The sequence below is a fragment of the Lepidothrix coronata genome, unplaced genomic scaffold (genome assembly GCF_001604755.1).
Source record: "Lepidothrix coronata isolate B3197 unplaced genomic scaffold, Lepidothrix_coronata-1.0 Scaffold15, whole genome shotgun sequence".
In the NCBI taxonomy this organism is placed as follows: Eukaryota; Metazoa; Chordata; class Aves; order Passeriformes; family Pipridae; genus Lepidothrix; species Lepidothrix coronata.
In genome coordinates this window covers 4,932,976-4,953,111 of record NW_016690195.1, presented here as the reverse complement: position 1 = coordinate 4,953,111, position 20,136 = coordinate 4,932,976, and the positions used below count along the sequence as shown (strand labels likewise).

Below are 20,136 nucleotides of genomic sequence, written 5' to 3'. Positions count from 1 at the left end.
GAGCAAGATAGGGGATATTACTTATTGGTTCAAATGCAGTAGTTTCTTTCCAGATGTAAGATGGAAAGTACTCCCAGTTTTGAGCAGGAATAGGTTCCCTTGGAGCAGGTCGGATGCCTGGGTGAAATATTCCAGGCAGTTCTTTTACAATGACATTGTAGTTGTGATACAGGTGGCAATTGTATTAGTACTGAGAGTGCTTGCACTCAGAAATTTTGCAGGTAGGTTTCTTTGAGGGTAAAAACCTTGCAGATTGTTTTTTTAGTGATGCACTATTGCTATTTAGAAGACTACTTACTTCCAAGGGAAAAAAATGTGCAAAGTTCTCTGCATTAGTGTTGGCTGATATTTATGGAACAACAACAACAAATACTAGTACGGGAACTCAGATCCAAATTCCTCTAAATTTCATGAATGTTCTAATCCTGTTTATAATCTGTGCATTTTTTATTTGTCTCTAGCAAATGCCAAAGGCATTATTTAAGTATAAGATAGCTTCTTAAGCAGTTAGGACAATCTTTTTCTGAGGAAGTTGCCCCAGAGAAAGTTACCACATATAATGAGGGGTGCCTTTTAGCCCATACAGACTTGCAAATTGGAAGAAGTGTTATGCATGTGATAACTACGCAGGAGTACAGAAGACAATCTAGACTAGTTCAGCTGCCATCCCTCACTGTTTTTTAATTCGTTACCTTAGTTTAGACACCAAAATCAGAAAATTATTATCTTTCTAACTGCCTTTTCCCATTACTATTTGGCAGCCCTAATTTCAATTTATGCTGTAAAAAAATTCTCTGGAAACTCTTTTAAAGAGACACAGTTACCTTAGAAAAGTAGCTAAAGCATGTGAGGGTTAAATGTAACTCTTTTTCCCTTAAGTGTCATTTGCCTGATTTAGAATTCTTTAATAGATACAGAGCAGTACAGAACTGAAAGTATTTTTAATTTCAGTGCTTTGTATATTTACAGAGGGATTACAACAAACTTCTACACTTTATCTACATTTTAATAGGTCAGTGTGAACATATGAAGAGTATTAAGGTGGACTGCCTTACTTATTAAACTTACGTGAATTCGTCAAAAGCCCTCAGCAGTTGTATGCAGTAGGGGCTGGAAAGACATGCATGATTGAGGTCATGCATCCAGCCCGTTTGTAAGATGATCCCTCTGTACTGAGCCATCAGCCATCCTTAGCATAGGGGCGCACTCATACACGCATTCCTGTCAAGTCATCTTGTGAAAGGCTGCTTGCTTCCAGCTTGGCTTGAAAGTGCAACCTTAATAAAACTCACTGAAGCCTGAGAGAAAATAGCAGTTCTGCAGCAGATAGTGTAGGGGAAAGAGACTGGGATATGCATATGCAGCTGCCTAAAGCAGGCTACATGCTGGACTGTAACAGAGAGGAAACAATAAATCTTAACTACTATGCAATAAATATTCCCAATTTTAACTAAGGAAGCTATCCTCACAGTGAAATTAAAAAAACTAACAGTTTATCCAAGCCTGATTTTTAAAGTGCACTGCTCCAGTCCTTTTTCCAAAGACTTTAAGGGAAATTAAGAAAAAATTTAAACAAAGAGGAAGAAAAAGTTTTTCTTAAAGCAGGAAAAGAAAGTAATAATAACATGTCAGTTTTCCTTTCCTTTGCTTTCCTGGCAGCGATTCTTGCTCATATAGGCTGTAATAACCAGCGTCGGGGTCCAGAAGCCAGTGGGAGAAGATTTAACCGGATTCAGCATGGGCAGTGCACCTATACTTTCATCCTGCCAGAACAGGACGGGAACTGTCGTGAAAGCACGACAGACCAGTACAACACAAATGCTCTTCAGAGAGATGCTCCTCACGTGGAACAGGATTTCTCTTCCCAGAAACTGCAACATCTGGAACATGTGATGGAAAATTACACTCAGTGGCTGCAAAAAGTAAGTGTTTCTTTTTTTCATTTCTCACTAAATGATTTTTTGGGGGCATGTTTATGCTGCTAAAAGTTTTCATTAGTTTCTATGAAAACAGGGGTAATAAGGACTGACCTAGTTCATGGCTGTGTAGGAGAGAAATGTTCCAACCAGAGTGCACCCCTCTTAGTGACATTGCTCTTGGGAGCAGAATTTTCTTCACTTTACCGAAAGATGCAACTTTTAAAAAATTTTTCTCAAGAGGTTATGCATGTGAGCCAAAGAACACAAAAATCCTCCAGAGACTTTACTGACAGAATTTACTAACTATTCTTATAAGCTCTACTTATAGTTCACAGATTCAGATCAGATGTCATGCAGGATACCTGCTACTCTGACAGCAAAAGGGAGCATTTTTAAAAAATCAGCATTTAAGGGCACTGGATTAAGAATATAATTGCTCCTTCATAAATAGCTCCTGTAATACTATTCTACCCAGCTAATTGCTAGAAAGAAAGAAAAAAGTATATAGGCATTCTCACTTCAAAACATCACAGTAAACCTTTTTAACTGTGTAGATTACAGTGGTCTTGAAACAGCCTGTTTCAATTTGCATGTGTATATGTGCATTATTTCCAAAAAGGGGAAAATGGGTTACAAGGTGTTGCGGTACCTTAGTAGAAGTAATTATTTTTAAGAACTTGTGCAATAGCTCTAAACCTCTAATGAACTTTTCAGTGTTTTATGTATGCAGTGGAGTTTGAGTCTGAAAAGACTTAAATATATGAATAATTTCACTCATATGAGCAGCCCCATTCACCTTAACAGGATTACTCACTTGTGTAAGACTACATACCTTGCAGGATCTTGTCCATGCCTTGATAATGAAAATGCTTTGGGATAGCTGACCAGTAAAAATAAATAAACAAACAGTCCATGTGTAGTTATCTGTAATATTTCCATTCATGTGCTGCCATTTTGACCTGGCAAAACTTAGAAAATTGCACCACTGAGTGATGCAACTAGTTGTGTAATATGGCATAAGAAAATTGCTGTATGCACCCATTTGAGAGACATATGATTTAACTTCAAAACAAGTTCATATTAAGAAGGAATATCAATAAAACTCTGATGAAGACTCTACTAGATGGGCTGAAACTTCATATTAGCACAGTTACTGTTACCTATCTCATTTACAAGTTTTGTTTCATCCTGACAGTGTACAAGACAGAAATATGTTAAAAAGCACATACAGTCACCCCAATTCCCCTAACTCTACTAAAATCTTTACAGAGGATTTCTTAATTACTTGGTAAATTGATTGTGCTCTTGAATATCTGGATTTAGCAAGAGAGAGAAGATTCTGTGCAGTAAGGATATGACTATAAAAGAAAATATAACCAAGCATTTAATTTTTAGACTACTTCCCTCTTTTTTAAATATTTTGGTCTGCTTTGGGGAGTATAAGGCTGGAAATGAGGGGATGTCTTTTGTAGAAGAAAACATTTCTTAAGAAATTATTTTACTGTGCTTTGAGAGGCTGAGACAAGCACTAAAGAGAAGAAAGATGTTTTCTGTGTTTATGCACACATGATTTTACTTGAGCAAATTGCCTGCTGAATCATGCTTCTAAGATTTTACTTATTCAGTGTTTGTCCACTAGAGACTGAACTAAGATCACTGTTTCACTGTGAACTGAACATGAGGAAATATGAGTCTCTGGAGTGTGAATGTCTGAGGGTTAGTCCTTTCACACTTTGGAGGGAAGTGATTAAACAGGTAGGAAGCCCAGTGAAAGGGGTTTATATTTGAGGACTGTTTTCTCCTGCAATGATTGTAAAACTGGCTACAGGAAGAACTATCCCCCTCCTTCTTTCCCTCCCAGCCCCCAACCCTCTGCTCCCAGGGGTTTGCATAAAACTGGGTTTGTGCACGTATCCCCATGTGTCAGTTTTCCTTGGAATGAAAGGACCTGTTTCTCTGTGTGATGGAGTATGGCTCACTCTGAACAAATGAGGCTGATGCAGATCCTTTATAGCATCTCTGAATACTGAATTTGCTTTGTTGCTGTTGCCATTACAAAGCATCTCAGCCATAACTCATTTCCTTTCAAAACATGCATAATGCCTAAGTGTAATGAATATATTATGTAGATATCTCGCATCTCATTTTCATACTCTGCATTTATTTTCCCTCCTAAATTAGCTACACTAAACAGCATTTTACAATGCACCTGCTGTCAATGAAGTAAAGAATATTTAATGGTTATAGGTCTAGGACTCGAATAGTTATAATCAGAAATAAAGTTTAAGAATTTGAGATATAGTCTAACTTACACAAAGGAAATATGTTTGTTACTTCAGGTAGTGAATTTCAATAAAATTTCAATAACTTTCAATAAAACTGTATGTAGACAATGTTTGGCAAAGTAAATTATTTTTGAATTGTTATCTTGTGATATTAGAAAAATATTTATTACGAAAGTTTGTAAGAATCATGGTTTGCTTAAATCTCTAGTATTTTAATTTATTTTTTTTTCCCTTCTATATCTAAACTCTCAGATTTCTAGAAGGAAAACAAATTTTTTTTGTAAAAAATTTTTGTAAAAATATTTTTTTTATGCTTAAAACGAAATTGTTTCTTTGATGACCTACAAGCTTGACTGTAGTTAAAAATGCCCTTGCTTGGGGTGGCAATTATAGGCAATTAAAGCTCAGCCTTGTCCATTAGTATTTGCATATCTATAGTCAGTGTAACTGGGGTTGATTGAGAAACCAGGGACATGGCAAAATGCTCTGTGCAGAAACTACGCGGAAGAAGATGACTTGGTAAACATTTTTAGAGATTTTCCTAGAACTGTTTATTTTAATACCGGATAACTTTCCCCATTGTTTAAGCTTGGGTTTCATTTCTGCAATGTGTTTATACTGTTAGTTCAAAACAAACAGTTCATCACGTATTCTTTCTTGCAGTAACTGACTGGCACATGTGACCCTGTTTGGTATTCAGTTGCAGTGTCTAAGTATTGCCAAAGAGGAGTTACATGAAATGTTATCATCATGTCTTGCTTAGGAGCTTGCTTTTGGCTTGCTGAACTTACAGTATCAATGGGACATAGCGTACATTCCAGATAGCTGTATAGATGAGTGTTTCATATACTTATCCTGCACTCCAAATGGTATTAATAATTGTTATTACGGTAATAAGTGAGTTTTACACGATCCAATCTTTCTTTTTTTCCTGATTGTTGCCTAAGCAGAATACATAAAAATTTAAAATTAATGCTTAATGATAGTATAGTATAAAAAGCTAAGTCAGACATCGAAGTTTGAGTTGAAAGTGAACCACAATCATTCCGGTCAGTCAGTATTCAAACTTAGATATATTTTTTTTTCTTTGCAAATATTGATAGCACCACTCCACTTAAACCAAAAATAAAAGGAGTTTCCTTTCCCTTTAAAGTGCCTGTTCTACCACCAACTGCAACAGAACAAGCATAAAATTACAATCTGGATTCAGTCATTAAAGAAAGAAATTAAGAACATTTTTTCTCGGATATCTACAACCATTTGATAGTCTACTTTAAAGTTTATTCTTATGATGGCTTTGATAAATGAAATGTCTATGCCATTCTCTGTGACCTTTATTGAATTCCTTATTTTGCAGCAGTAACAATGCAAATGCTCACTTATTTTTAAACATGTAAGGAATCTAGGTTTTGAGGGGGCCAGTCATTATATAGAAGAAAGTGGCTTTTGGAAAGACTGGTGTCTGTCATTGAGTGCTGTGGCTCCACTGAAAGTCTGCCCCTTTCTGCTGTCTTTACCAGCAGGACTTATGTCCTGTTTTCTGCAATGAAATATGCTTATGTGTGTGGAGTGGCTGGATTTTGCCTTGGATTTTATATGGTTTGTTGAAGATGGGAAAATTCCTTACCTGCTACTCTTGCTGTGAAGCTGAGTGAAAAGTTCCATTTTATTTATGATTATGTTTCACTGGGCATTTTTCAACACTGCCTGTAGCAAATGTGGATAGAGCCTTCCCAAATCTTCGTTCGCGAAGCCTCACCATGATGATGATGTTTCACTGGGCATTTTTCAACATAACATGTGACCTTAAAGTCCACATAATATTCAGATGTTAAATGCAAGTGGGAGATGCATGATGAACTTTGGTTAATTCTTACAAATAAAAGCAGGTCATCAGATTTGGAATCTGCTATTCTGCTTCAATGAGCATTACTAACATGGCTGTGTAAAGAATGGCTTTCTGGTAAATCTTTCCTCTTTCAAGGTAGACCAGAGCTAAAAGGAAACAGTGAGAAAATTTAATCCAAAACTGGGCACTAGTCCTCTATTTGGCATCCAACTTGAACCTGTATTTATTTTCTAGACACAGAGGTTATGTTTACTACTCTAGGTGCTTCTTTTTGCTTTGGAGTCAATGAATTCTCATATCCAAAGTAGAGTCTCACCCTAGTGACATTTGAAGTGTAGTTCCCACAAACAAGTTGTATAACAAAAGGTGAAATTCAAATTAGTGGGATTTCTTATATAATGTGTTCTACTCAATGGGTAAGTATATATATAAAAGAAAAATTTAAGGAGCAAATATAACTTCATGGAAACAAACTGATTCAAAGAAAATACATGTTTGAGTGTAAAAACAAAATTGCTTATTTACTCCCAAAAATCTCTTGGCCAGTAATATGCCTGCATATTAAAACTTCATTAATAAAATTGCGGAAGTCCTTGGGATATTCTGATGTACCCTCAAGAAAGAGGTGAGACTTCAAATGTGGCAATATCTGAAAGCTTTATATTATTGGGGGATAACCTATTTGGCAATTTTTTTTATGAAACAGAAGACTCAGAGAAGTAGAGTGAAGGACGGTTTCACACGTTGCTACATTTGGCACCAAATTACTAAAAAAAAAATATTTCCCATGTTTGGACAGAAGACTTTATCATAATGTTCAGGAGGTCCTGAATGTGTTTATTTTCAGTGATGACAACCACAATTAGGAACAATAAAATATTACATTTATTAGTCATCAGAACTGTTCAACCAACATGCCCAGTGGGAGATCTCACTTGGAGCACTGAGAGCTTTTCTAAATGAAACTGATATACAGTAAAATGGCATGTCATTTTGAGGGTGCTGAGAACTCATAGCTCCCATTCCCTTCTGTGGCTTGGAAGCAAGCTACAGTGCTGTGTGCCCTGGAACAAAAAAAAAACCAACAAAACCAAAACAAAAAAACTAGCCAGTGTGGGAAAAGAAAGAGGGTTGGATATGTTAGGCCTGCATTAGCCCACTCAAACTTATAATCAAAGATCATTAAGGTTAGAAAAGACCTCCAAGATTACTGAGTTCCAACCTTTGACCAAGCATCACTGTGTCAACTAAATCATAGCAGTAAGTGCTACATCCAGTTGTTTCTTCAACACCTCCACAGACAGTGAATCCACCAGATCCCTGGGCATCCTGTTCCAGTGATTAACCACCCTTTCAGTGAAGAAATTTTTCCTGATGTCCAACCTGAACTTCCCCTAGCACAGCTTGAGGCCATTTCCTCTTGTCTTTTGTCTAGTTTCTTCAGAGAATAGGCCAACCCACTCTTGCTGCAACCTCCTTTCAGGTAATTGTAGATAGTGACAAGGTCCCTCCTCAGCCTCCTTTTCTCCAGGCTAAACATCCCCAGCTCCTTCAGCAGCCCCTTATACAACTTACACTTTAGATCTTTCACCAGTTCCGTTGCCTTCCTCTGGACCTGCTCCAGCACCTCAATGTCTTTCTGGTATTGAAGGGCCCAAAACTGAACACAGGATTCAAGGTGTGTCCAGTACAGAGGGACAATCACTTCCCTAATTCTGCTGGCCACACTGTTTCTAACACAGGCCAGGATGCCATTGGCCTTCTTGGCTACCTGGGCACACTGCTGGCTCATGTTCAGCTGTCCACTGACCAGCATCCCCAGGGCCTTTTTCGCTGGGCCACTTTCCAGATACTCTACCCCAAGCCTGTAGCACTGCATGAGATTGTTGTGATCCAAATGCAGGAGCCGGCACTTGGCCTTGTTGAACCTCATACTGTTGTCCTCAGGATTCAGCCTGTCCAGATCCCTCTGCAGAGCCTTCCTACCCTCCAGCAGATCAACACTCCTGCCCAACTTTGTGTTGTCTGTGAACTTACTGATGGTGCCCTCGTTCCCCTTGTCCAGATCATTGGTGAAGATATTAAACAGGACTGGCTCCAGTACTGAGCCTTGGGGAACCTCTCTAGTGACCAGATGCCAGTTGGGTGCAGCACCATTCACCACCACTGTCTGGGCCCAGCCATCCAGCCAGTTTTTAACCCAGCAAAGAGTGCACCTGTCTCAACCATGATCTGCCAGCTTCTTCAGGAGAATGCTGTGCCCAAAACCCAGTGTTACACAAGATAGTTTTTTTTTGCTATGGGAAATCTCTTAGTGCTGCACGATGAGACAGTAGCAAGCCTAGAGTTCAGCCACCTGAACTGCCTTGTAGAAGTGTAGAAGTCCCTGCTTCTCTTCATTGTCCCCAGGGAAATCCTGAGCAGCTCACATCCTGGTTTAGATGCTTCAGTTAAGTGGGATGGATTTAAGCTTTACTTCTCTCCATGTCTGTAGCACAGACTTCACTTGTGACTGCAAGGAAATTGTAAAGTATTCCTTTTTTCCCTTTCTTAACACAGATATAGCACTACTACTCAATTTCACAAAGCTGTTGGGAGGCTTAATATGTTATTTTTTGTGTTGCTTTTAGAGTTTTTCTGGTGAAGGTATTTTGTGCTCTTAACAGTTTATGTATTATAATAATGTTCTCAATATATACAGAAAACAATGGGAAATTAAAAAATCTTTTGGAAAGAAAATTGCTTTTAATATATATATATTTCACTTAATATAAAATAAGCAGATAAATACAATTAATATGCATCTATAATGCTAAGAATTATCTTAGCATTTGGGTTGGGTAAAGGTTTATATGCGTCCTGCTCACATTAAGAATGGTCCTCATACTTGCAGTGTTCCTAAAACCCATCCAGCAGCTGCTGCTTCAACCTGTATTCATCTAGAATGAAAAGGAGTGTGTCTTAGTCTTGTATGGATTCTCATGAAGACCAGTGAGGTATATCTAGTTTTTCAGAGCCATCATTACCAACATTTAGAATAAACCTGTTGTTATGAAAATTGGGCTCATTCATATGACCTATTGCAAGCACAACCTGAAAGGCAAAGATACAGTTTGCTTGTATTCATCTCTATTTACAGTTCAGCTTACTTCAGTCTTCTACTCTGTATCTGCAATAAACTGCAAACAAGGAAGAGCTAGCAAATGAGGACCTTCTAGAACCAATATCAGCGTTTAGCTGTGCTGTGAAGTCATCTTTAACACCAGCAGCTCAAGTATCTTGAATAAACAGCTCTGGTGTAAAAGTCTTCCCAGTAGCAGAAGAATTTCCTCTCTTGTTAAGAGGTTGAAGTTTGATCAGGAAAAGGAAATTGAAATAGTTTCATATTTCATAGGAAGAGTTCTTTTTCTTAAGAAACAAGCTGTACTTTAACACAAGGTTATTCTTGTGTAACCACATGTGCATATTTTAGACAGTGTTATGAAACACCACAGTGGTGAATATTTGATTGGAAGGATAACTTAAAAATGCCATAAGTTGTTGCACATTTGCACTACATTCTCATTAATGTTTCTGCACAAATATCAAGATTCACTTTTCATTGCCTCAGTCAGGAACCAGATTAACCTAAAACAGCACAAGTCACCCTCCAACTGGAATAAGAATTCTAACCAGTTTAATTATCCATGTTTAAAACTGGAATAAGAATTCTAACCAGTTTAATTATCCATGTTTAAAACTGATGTGAATCAAACTAGTGCACTAAACAAGACCTAGCAGTGAGGCTACAGTCGACATTGAACAAGCATATGGTACAGATGGTCAAAGCAAGACAGGTACAGGGTCAGCTGGAAAGATGCCCAAGTTGCACTATAAAAAAAGTTTGCTTTTAGGCTCAAAACAAAGCAACCAACCAAAAAAATGATTTAAGAAAATGTTATAATCTCTCAGAGGAAGTCATATGGAAAATCAGTATTCTAGGCCGTGGAGCTACATGATTGAAAGAAATTTCTTATACTTACTTGACTAACTTCTAGGAGCAGAAATTTTAAAAAAAAATCAACCAGTAATAAAAGGGTAATAGTAAGAGAACTATGCTAATTTCATGGTGGAACAGGTTGTCTTTAGCAAAGGTACTTTAAAGATCTGTTATATGGTAGTACAAGGTCAGTCATGATGTGTTACTATTACTTTCTTAAAGAGGAGAGAAGTAGGTTGAAAATCCATGTAAAATCTTGAAGTTGGAAAATCTGTATGGAAGATCCATGGCTAAAAAGCAGCTGATGAAAAATTCTCTAACAACTCTGTAGAATTCCTCTGCCTTTGACACCTCACTCTGGTGCATGTATGTGCACACATATGTGCACGCACATTTCGATCTTCGGAGTTTTGGCATTAAGGTACATGGAAATGTGTTTCTAAGTGTTATGTCTTAAATCCATTCTCATGTTTTATACCAAAGTACCAGCTACCAATCTGTTATTCTCCTCAAACTGACCTGTTGGCTCAAAAAAACCTAGAAAAGTTGGTAGCAAGATGAAACCTTGTGTATTGTACATGCATTAACTCTCTGTGAACCATTCCCTATCCTGTGTTGCTGATAAATTATAAGTGTACATTTGCTTGTGTTCTTTCCAGAATGTATCTGAAGCAAGAATTTTCATATATTCTGAAAAAAATATGAGAGCTTTGTACTTCCCATCCCAGGCATGTTTCTGTCCTTACATGTGCATATGTTGCAAGACAAGCCTGATTGTACTTTGTGCATGCATGACATCTGCTTCTTTAATAGGACTTTGCATAACTATATAGTTATATTTTTCATAATTTCTTCTGGGAATTTTTGTTTGTTGGAGTAAATTCTTACCATTTGTCATGTTTTCTGTAGTTTGTCTTTTTGCAAATAAGATACAGGGCATTCCTTCTGCAATAGGAATGTATGGAACCAACCAAAATCCACTTCTTCCAGTTATCAGAATTCCCTTCTGATTCTATTCTGCCTGAGAATTTGTGTCCTGGTATACTTTCTCCTCCCTTTGTACCAAGGAGGCAAATAGGCTTGAGAGATTCATTTAGAGATAGGATAAGCTCTGAGCATCCCTGCCAGGAAGAAATTAAGGCAAGAGTAGAGAACTGTGGGAGAAAATTGGGAGTATGACCTTAGAAGGTAATTTGTCTCTTTTTAACGGCATAACTTCTTTCACACTAGAACAGAGATAATCAGATTGATGTTAATCAATTTTTAATCTAAAACCTACTGCTGCTGCAGGCTGAGATGTCATTTATAGACTGATTATGTCTTCTTTCATGTCTAAACTTCCCTTAAAAGCTTTCTGTATGCAAGAGGGTTTTCTTGAAAGATACTATTTAAGTTACAAAACTTTAGTATTAGGCATAACATTGTTTAGCAGATCAGACTTTTAGTTTTCTCATCTGTGGTCCACACCAGCCTAGAACTGCAAAGGGAACTTGCAAGGTTTCAAAGAGAAAAACACTGGTGGCATCTGAGTGCCCACTGTTCTAAATATTACAGCAAACATTCAGTCATTATCAAAGATTCTTCATGATTCAAAGTGGAGTTTTTACATCCTGACTGTAGATTTAAAACATCTGATTCTCAATGTGTAAATTTACTATTTTGACATCTATTTTAATATTTCAAATTTAATATACTCCAAATCCACAGGATGTACTTTAAATACTCACAAAATCGAAGGAGCAGTCCTAGTACAAGCTCCAGAGATACTTTTACATTTATCTTCAGGGCTGTGGTGGACTTGCCTGCATTTTGGATCATATTATTTATTAATGTTTTAAAATTGTCAACCTATGTTTATAAAAGTGTATTTTTCTTTCTAATCTCTTGCCTGCAAAAATGGTCTTGCACAATGGAGATTTAAGAAAAAAATAACATAGTTGTTAAATTATATTTTGGAGTTTGTTTTGTTTGCTTGATTTTTTATTTTGTTTGGTTTTGGTTTTCTGATTGTTTGGTTTTGGGAGTTTTGGTTGGTTGGTTGGGTGCTTTTTTTTCTTTTTTGGGTTTTTGTCTAGGCAATGTATTGAAAGAAGTTTTGAATTTGGATTAAACCACTTATGGTTCTGTTTAAATGTGTAGATTTTTCATTTTCTTGTGTTCACCTTTGAATAGCTTTATTGATAATTATCTTCTGGGAGTTTTGCAAAAAAAAGAATTGTATTAGATAAATCTTTTTTTTTAAACTCTCCCATCAGCTCAGTGTGTGGGTAACACTAAAGGTGAATAACAGGGCCATTTACATGGCTTTCTATTCTCACTTCTGAGCCATCCATTTGTGTCCCAAAAAGACAAGGGTCTTCAGATAATTATCTCACTATCACTACCAGAGCACTAGTTCTCCTAACTCTGTTTTTTTAATTGAAAAACCTGTGCAGAAGTTACACGGTATGTCTGAAATCTCAGAGAAACACTTCATATACAACATATTTCTCTGAAGTCTCCTCCAATATCAAAGAACTCAAGGAATACTGTTACAGCCTTTGAAAGCTGGGCATTCATTTGCAGATAAAGGCATCTGAATTGAGGATTTCGGATCACTGCCTTAATATTTAGGTATATTTATTTGTGTCATAGTTAAATATTTACCCTCCACAGTTTTAATTCATCAGGAAATTCCTGTGGCCTTCTAGGCCACATCAGCAAGTCTACACAGTAATGGGAAGTCCCCAAATCATGATGCCCTTGGTGCTGTGCCTGGAATTTTGAGGATTTGCTTGGAGGGAAATTACTCAAAGAGATGACCTAATCTCTTCCTGAATGAACTATTCCCCTTTGTTCCTTGGCAAAAACTTCATACTTCGCTCTGTGTGTGATTTACCATAGTAGAGATAAATGGTCAAGGGCCACCTATCTTTCCTGCGTCACTTCTATCCCGTTAATGGGAAAGGCCATCAATGCTCTGCTAGAAAGTTTTCTGTGTTACTATTTTTGTGTGGAGGAGATATGGACTGCAAAATTCTTTATCACTTTAGCCTGTTAACTACAGAGGTGATGATTAAGGTTGTTTCTCTTCACATTTTTCTTGAATGATCCAGTTTGATCTCTTGGCTTTTCCAAGAATTCTGGCTGATGCAATAAATATCTTTTTGTATATTCCTCTGACATTGTTGACCTCCATGACATGGCACAGCTCAACCATTAGGGCCTCTGCCTTCATGTCAGTGAAGAACTATTAGAAGAACTATTTGTACCTATTATAGTCCCAAAGTTTTACGCAGGGAAGCATAAGCAAGACAACTGTATTTGCAGAGGCAGACAAAGCAAAATGAGTTTACCAAGCACCACGAAGTTATCATTAAAGGTGATCATTAAAGAATGATTAGAACAGAATGAATTGAATAATCATTGGTAAAAGATAAAATTTTATGGTTTGATCTGCTTGATGACCTGTTTTGTCAGTCACTGCACAAAGATGTAATATGTGGCTCTGCAACTGAGAAGCATCATGTTGAATGCATGATTTCAAATCCTTTTAGATGAATTTTGCTGAGAAAGCTGGCTTTGTTTCATACTTCCTGACATACTGACTTCCCTGAAACCAGTGTGTTGAGTTTCTTCATCTCCCTTCACTGGCAAAATGCTTGCACCTCATTACATTCTTACAAACACTGGTTTAGAGACACAGTGTAATGCTTGGGTAAATTATGTGAAATATCTGTGATGCGTCTGTAGACTGGGTGTACTGTAAGTGCAGTAAGAATATATGTAACTTTTTCAGGGTTTTTTTTAGGATTTTGGACTCTCTTTTATAGTTATGGGAAGTGATTCCCAAGGAAACTGAAGATGGGTTTGTAACTGCAGACTATTGCCTCTTGGAAAGGGTTAGCTCAGAGAAAGTGTAAGGGACCTGGAGAAAGATTGGAAAGGCTAAATATAAGGTGGAAGGTGGGAGTGGTTCTTCATAGCAAGAAGTCTTTCAGTTTGATGTTGATAAAAGATTAGCTTTAAAACTCTGACAGGAAGGGTAAAGGTTGATGTAATCCATAAATTTGAAACTGCCTAAGGTACCAACTTGGCACTAAAATATACACAATAAGATACCTTGTTCTGAGGTGACAGAAAAGTCTGAAAAATTACTTTGGGATACAGCATTGTTCAGTAAAATGCTCTGAAACAATTTAGCTGTAAACTGTTTACTGGTGTGTGGCCATCCAAAGATCATAATACTGTGTATTTCAGTAGTATTGCAGTTTGATGAAGAAAAAACTCATCACAGATGAGTAAACTTTTATTTAAAATAAGACGGTTTTTTTAAAGAACAGAAAATTTATTTTTTTAAAATTAAGACAAATATAGGAGTGAATCAAAGAAGGTGCTCAGCAGCATGTTTTAATGAAGAAATTGGGAGTTCTCTAAATTCTGCTGGCTATCAAAGTAACTGAAATGCTGAGTGGAACTAGAATGCCATGTACAGCAGTGCAGGTGGTAACCAACGTGTCACTCTCTCACCAAGAATGTGCTTGCAGCTGTCAATGATGACCTCAAAAGTAGCGTTTATGTTTGCTGCTTATGACCATTAAGGGAAGAAACAATTTACTAGCAACAAACAAGCACCATGGAGAGTCTGTGATGAGCTAGAGGTCAGGAATGCTAGAACAGAATTTGCCCAAACTTGCCAACTTTAAATTTTGCAAGATCTAAGAACTTGACCCCAAATGTGCGAGGCATTTTGAGTTGATGGCATTCTGAATTTTCCAGGAAGTAAGCTTTACAATAAATTGGTTTTATTTCACCACTGGAGTGTTAGCACAAGGACATAGCTACTTTTTGGTAGCTTTCTTCAACAGGAGAAATGAGCTGGAATTCCTCTGTTACTCTAAACAAACATATGTATATTTTATTCTTTTGGAGAAATGGATGAGAAAAAGAAGTCCTGAGACTTCCTATACAGAACAATGTCACAAAAAATTCAAAGCATCAAAAGAAAAAAAAAAAAACCAAAAAAAAGGTGAATTCTTTGCACATTTTACCTGGAATATTAGATATGTTTTTTTTGCCAATCCCTGATAACCATTATGGCACATGCTGTACTAGCAACTATACAGTGAGGGAACAAGTTCTGTATTTAATTGTTTATTCAAGGTATTTGTATATTGAGCTTCAAAGTGAAATGGATATATGAACATTAAAAATATTATAAAATTAAACACAGACTGAAAAAAAGAATTTGTCTAGAATTCAGATTCTTAAAGCTAGGAATATTGATTGTATTTCTTTAATGCTGAACCAGTAATTAAAAAAAAACAGCATTTGTTATCTCCTACCTTAATACCTCCCACAGAAAACCTGAATTATAAACCCCAAAAATGAAAAAAAAAAAAAGAGGAACAAATTTCCTTGACCCAAGGTTTAGCACTCCTGCACATCTTGGAAACATCTAGTAATTTGACCACTGACCCCCCGGGGTATTTCCTAGAAGCAGAATTGAGCAAGACTGAAAACATTTTTGTTGAACTGTTATGGGCAAGAAGATAAGACATGAATTCTTGATGCATAAAATATGTACCAAGTGTGACATCCTTTTCCATGTGCATTTTTAAAGACTACTTCATCATTTTTATTAATTATTTTGCAACCAAAATCGTGCAGAACTCCTGACCAAATTTCATGCAGAGCTCATGACCAAAATTCTAGTCCTTGATCACTAGAATTAGTCCTGCTTTTTTGTTTGTTTGTTTCTCTAGCCTGTAACTCTCCACAATGGAAGACTGAAAACGTGTTTTAAGGTAAATTTCCCATTTTTGTTATGCTTAAGTTTCAAGATGACATCTTAGTGTTAGTTATATCAGCGTGGTTTTGAATGCTGCCATGTTTCCACTTCCATGGTTAAATCCTTCAGAAAGGCCATTAGCAAGGTGCAGCAAGATTATTTTTAAAATACTACTCATAATGCAATACAAGCTTTATACTGTGAGACAGTTTCACATCCTAAGTCAGTGTTGCTCCTTGTTTTTTCCATCAGAGTGGATATTGTTTTGGGGTTTGCTTCTCTTAGGCTCAGCCTGGTATTGCTATTACATGTTCCAGGTGCTGTTATCATGAGCCCTTACCAAAAAACACAACTAGAAACACCAGTAATTTCCTATAGGAATATGAACCCAAAGGAGGTTTTCAACACATTCCACAAACTCAAACTGTTATCATTAAATAGTCTCGAGAGGATTAGAAACTAAAAAAAAAGTCTCTTGACTCTCACCTGGAGTGTAATGTTAATGAATTTTTGTGGAGTTTGGCCCAATGCTGCTCACAGTGAATCAGTGGGAAAAAACTAAGCTCAGTTTCTCTTCAGGGAAGAGCATTTCCCAGCCTCAGGCCCAGCCAGCTGAAGCTGACCCCTTCTTCCCTCCTTCCCCTGTCGCTTTCAGAAGTCGCAGAAATTCCAAGTCTACCTTTTGATACCGGCTCTCTGGGTTCACCTACATTAAAATGTTTCTGCCCTAGCATGAAGGGATTTCTTAACAGTAAGAGACGGACAGACCTCAACTCTGTCCAGGCAAACTTATTTGGCAGAACAGAAAATTCCCAGATGGTCAGGAGGAATTTTAAAGGGCTGGAGTGTTTTGTTGCAAAACGCTAGCCTGGCACCCACAGAGACTGAAATCTGTTATTTATAGCAAAGCAGAGGCAGAAAACAGATGGTGTGCTTCCTCACAATGTGCTCTACAATTGCTGCATTGTGTCAGCATGAATTTGTGAGGTACCACATCAAGAACTGAAATGATAGTACGGCCCTACGCCCAGCCAGTTCTTTCCTCCACATGCCTAGAAAGATACCAACTAGAACTGTGTGCAGTGGTGGTTTTAAAATACAAAAAAAAAAGAAAAAAAACCCCAGAACCCCAAAGAATCCAACCATTTTTAGAAAGCCCTGGAACAAAAGTATAAGTCAGAAATCATGTCACTGGCATCTGTGGAACAATGCCAGTGTCAATCTGCTGCAGCTTAAAGAAGACTCAAACCCAGCCTGTGAGAAGAAGAGACAAACTCAGATTTTTTTGCTTATTAGCAGATAGGATTCTGTGTACAATTTTAATTATGCTCACAGCCTTCTCCCAGCACTCCCCAGGCCTGACAGGAGAACATGCATCTCAGAACAATTTTATAGAGACATTTTCAGTATTTTCATTTTTTTTTTGTGTCAAAAAGAACATAATTGTAACATTGCCTATTCTTTTTTTTCACTATTCCTCTTGCCAGTCCCTTAAAACACTGAAGAAGAACTGAGATACTTGTTAAAACAGAAACACTTAAGCTAATCAGGCAGGTTATCTTAACTTAAAACTAGTCTTGGATTCTATCTGACATCTATTTTTCAGTGGACATTTGAGTTGGATTTTGTGTTTCTTTTGCTGAAGCCAGTCAGAAAATATTTTTGGGAGTTTCTCTGAAATGTTTTAAAATAGAAAAATCTTTTTTTGTTGACATTTTCTGAAGTTAATTTATACATTTACATGAGCTCTTTTTGTGGTAGAACTGCTATGTAGGAGATGTAACCCTGTTAGAGACCTTTGAATCCAAGGGCTTGAGATCTCAGGTAAAAGTAGCCTCATGGCAGAGAGCAATCAAATAACAAACCAAAATGCTGTGGTTCTTAGCCAAAAAGGTTAGAATTCTTAGTTAAATAAAGTAATCTATTTATATATTTATTTATAAATTATTCTTCCTTTAAAAAAATTAGGTTTTTTATGAAATGAAAGAAATGTCATTGGAAAACATTTTTCTGCTGATAAAATCAGCAGATTGATTTTTTTTCCTTTAGCATGAACTAAATTAGCCAGCTAAAAGATATTTTTCTTAATTAAACCAAAAACCAGGGCATTGGAAGAAAAGTTACAAATAGTTCTCTTTGAACTCAGATGCCTCTAGTTCAGTGGGGACAGTTTGCATGATCTTTTCTACATCAACAACATTCCACATGCATATTCTTTCTATCTTTTTCAAGAAAAAAAGGAACTGTAGAAGCAACTGTTTCCAGATAAACAGGAGGACACCAATAGAGTGCATCCCTTTTCTTGTTAGAAAATGTACTTGTTAGAAAATGTACTTTTTAGAAATGTACTGTACCTGTACACCAATATTACACTTAGGCTTCTCCTTCCTATCCCAAGATAATACCAGAACTTAATTCTACTTTCACTCAAGTCAGCCCTAAGACAGTCATTTTGTAGAAGTCTGCTGATTTTATCAATTGGACACAAGATAATATTTCATTGTTTTGTTCAGGGATAAACTAGAAATGCATATTTGGATGTTAGAATCAAAATGGTTTGGGTTGGAAGGGACCTTAGGGACCTAGGCCATCTAGTTCCAACCCACAGCCATGGGCAGGAACACCTTCCACTAGAACAGGTTGCTCAAAGCCCCATCCAGGCTGGCCTTGAACACTGCCAGGGATGGAGTAGCTACAACTTCTCTGGGCAGAGATGTTCTGAAAAACAGGGGCTTTTTTTCTGAACTTGATGAAGCCTGCATGTCTTGATTGATAGAGTTATGTGTCACCCCTCTGGTATCTTATGACAATGATGCCTTTTAATATTGTATGCCAGTCATCAATCCCATGTGCATTTTACTTTTGTGTTTCTACACTGCAGCATATTAAGGAAAAAATCTTGCTGTGAAGGTCATTGGATAAAATTTATAAGGACTGCTTGAGTGTCCCTCCCCATAAATGGTCTCTCTGCTTGAATTTTTAACCTGTTCATATTTTTCAGCTTCTGCTATCTTTGCTAACAACTGAGGAAATGAATGTCTGTGATTCTTTTGTTTATTAAAGCTGTAGTTCCCAAACAAAATTTGACCATTATTGGCATTATTTGGGATATCTTTTGTGTATGAAACAAAGTAGTTTGCCCATTTCTTAAATCCAGAAGTTATTCTACAGTATTACTACATGGAAGCCAGTTATGAAGGTTTTCAATATTTCTTTTAATTACAGAGCATATATAAAAAGATCAGAAGTAAATCACTTGTCCTTCACAATTCATAACAGATGGATAATGTACATTACATACAACATATAGTGGACCAGGAACACCTCTGTTTTTAGTGCAAGTGAAATACAATTGCACTAAGCACTTAGAGGCTATTTAGCTTGGAGCAAAGTTTACAAATTTACTGACAAACTTGAGAAGAAAATGTTATAGTGATTATCTTTCAGATTACAGACAACAATTTACTTGCATCTCCTGATATAAGTAAATCACCTCGGTATAGAAATCCTAGCTATTGTGATGTCAAAGGGCAGAACTTAAGTAATTTCAGTGCAGTCAAGACTGCATATCTAACTCTGCTTGTTAAATTTCTGGCCCTATGAAAGAAGTAGTGTCCATGCCATAAGTTCCATGCATATATCTCTTATAGCTCTCTTTAACAGCGACAGATGCTCCATGCTTGCTTTACAGTCTTGCATTCACTTTTTAAGGAATGGCAATAATTGATGTACTTCTATAACCTTTTGCGTTCAGGATCTTGAAACATTTTACAAACATCAGTGAATAAAGCTTCATAGCACTCAGAAGGCTTGGAAATGGTGTTAATTTGGTTCTCATTATCCAGTGGAAAACCCAAATTATACAAGGTACAAGCTGATGTACCTTTAGGCACTTCAGAAATCTAAGTACAGTCAACAATAGCACCAAGACCTGAGGCACCTTCAGTTTTTATATGATAGCTATCAAAATACTTCACATTAATACAGATAGGTAATTATCCAACTACCTCTCAGGTTACTCATCTCACTGCTGTCCAAAAAACTTAATTTTTGTGGACTAATTTCATAGCTGGTGCAAATGACACTGCTCAGCCTAGGTTAGTGGAATGGTGTTGGTTTAAATCAGCTAGGCATCTGGATGCTCATGCATTAAAACCTCAGTCTTAATGCATCTTGATGCCTCCTTGATGAATCTGACCACTTTATGGGAATGAAAACTAAACTGGTCAGAACTCCTGCACACACCCATGCTATTTCCTTTTCTCACTTTCTAAAATGGCCGCTTTCTGTATTTCTGAAGGGACCAGCCCTGGTCACACAACCTGATGTGCAAA

At 37.0% G+C, this 20,136-nt stretch overlaps 1 protein-coding gene across 1 annotated transcript in view; it reads left to right on the top strand.

Moving 5' to 3' along the window:
• The first annotated feature begins 1,291 nt into the window (after positions 1-1,291).
• ANGPT1 (angiopoietin 1) overlaps positions 1,292-20,136 on the top strand; it is a 169,458-nt gene continuing 150,613 nt past the window's right edge. Inside the window, exon 1 of the mRNA XM_017806333.1 lies at positions 1,292-1,922. Within this exon, the coding sequence (XP_017661822.1) occupies positions 1,626-1,922 (297 nt within the window). The 5' untranslated portion in view covers positions 1,292-1,625. The remainder of the gene's footprint in view (positions 1,923-20,136) is intronic.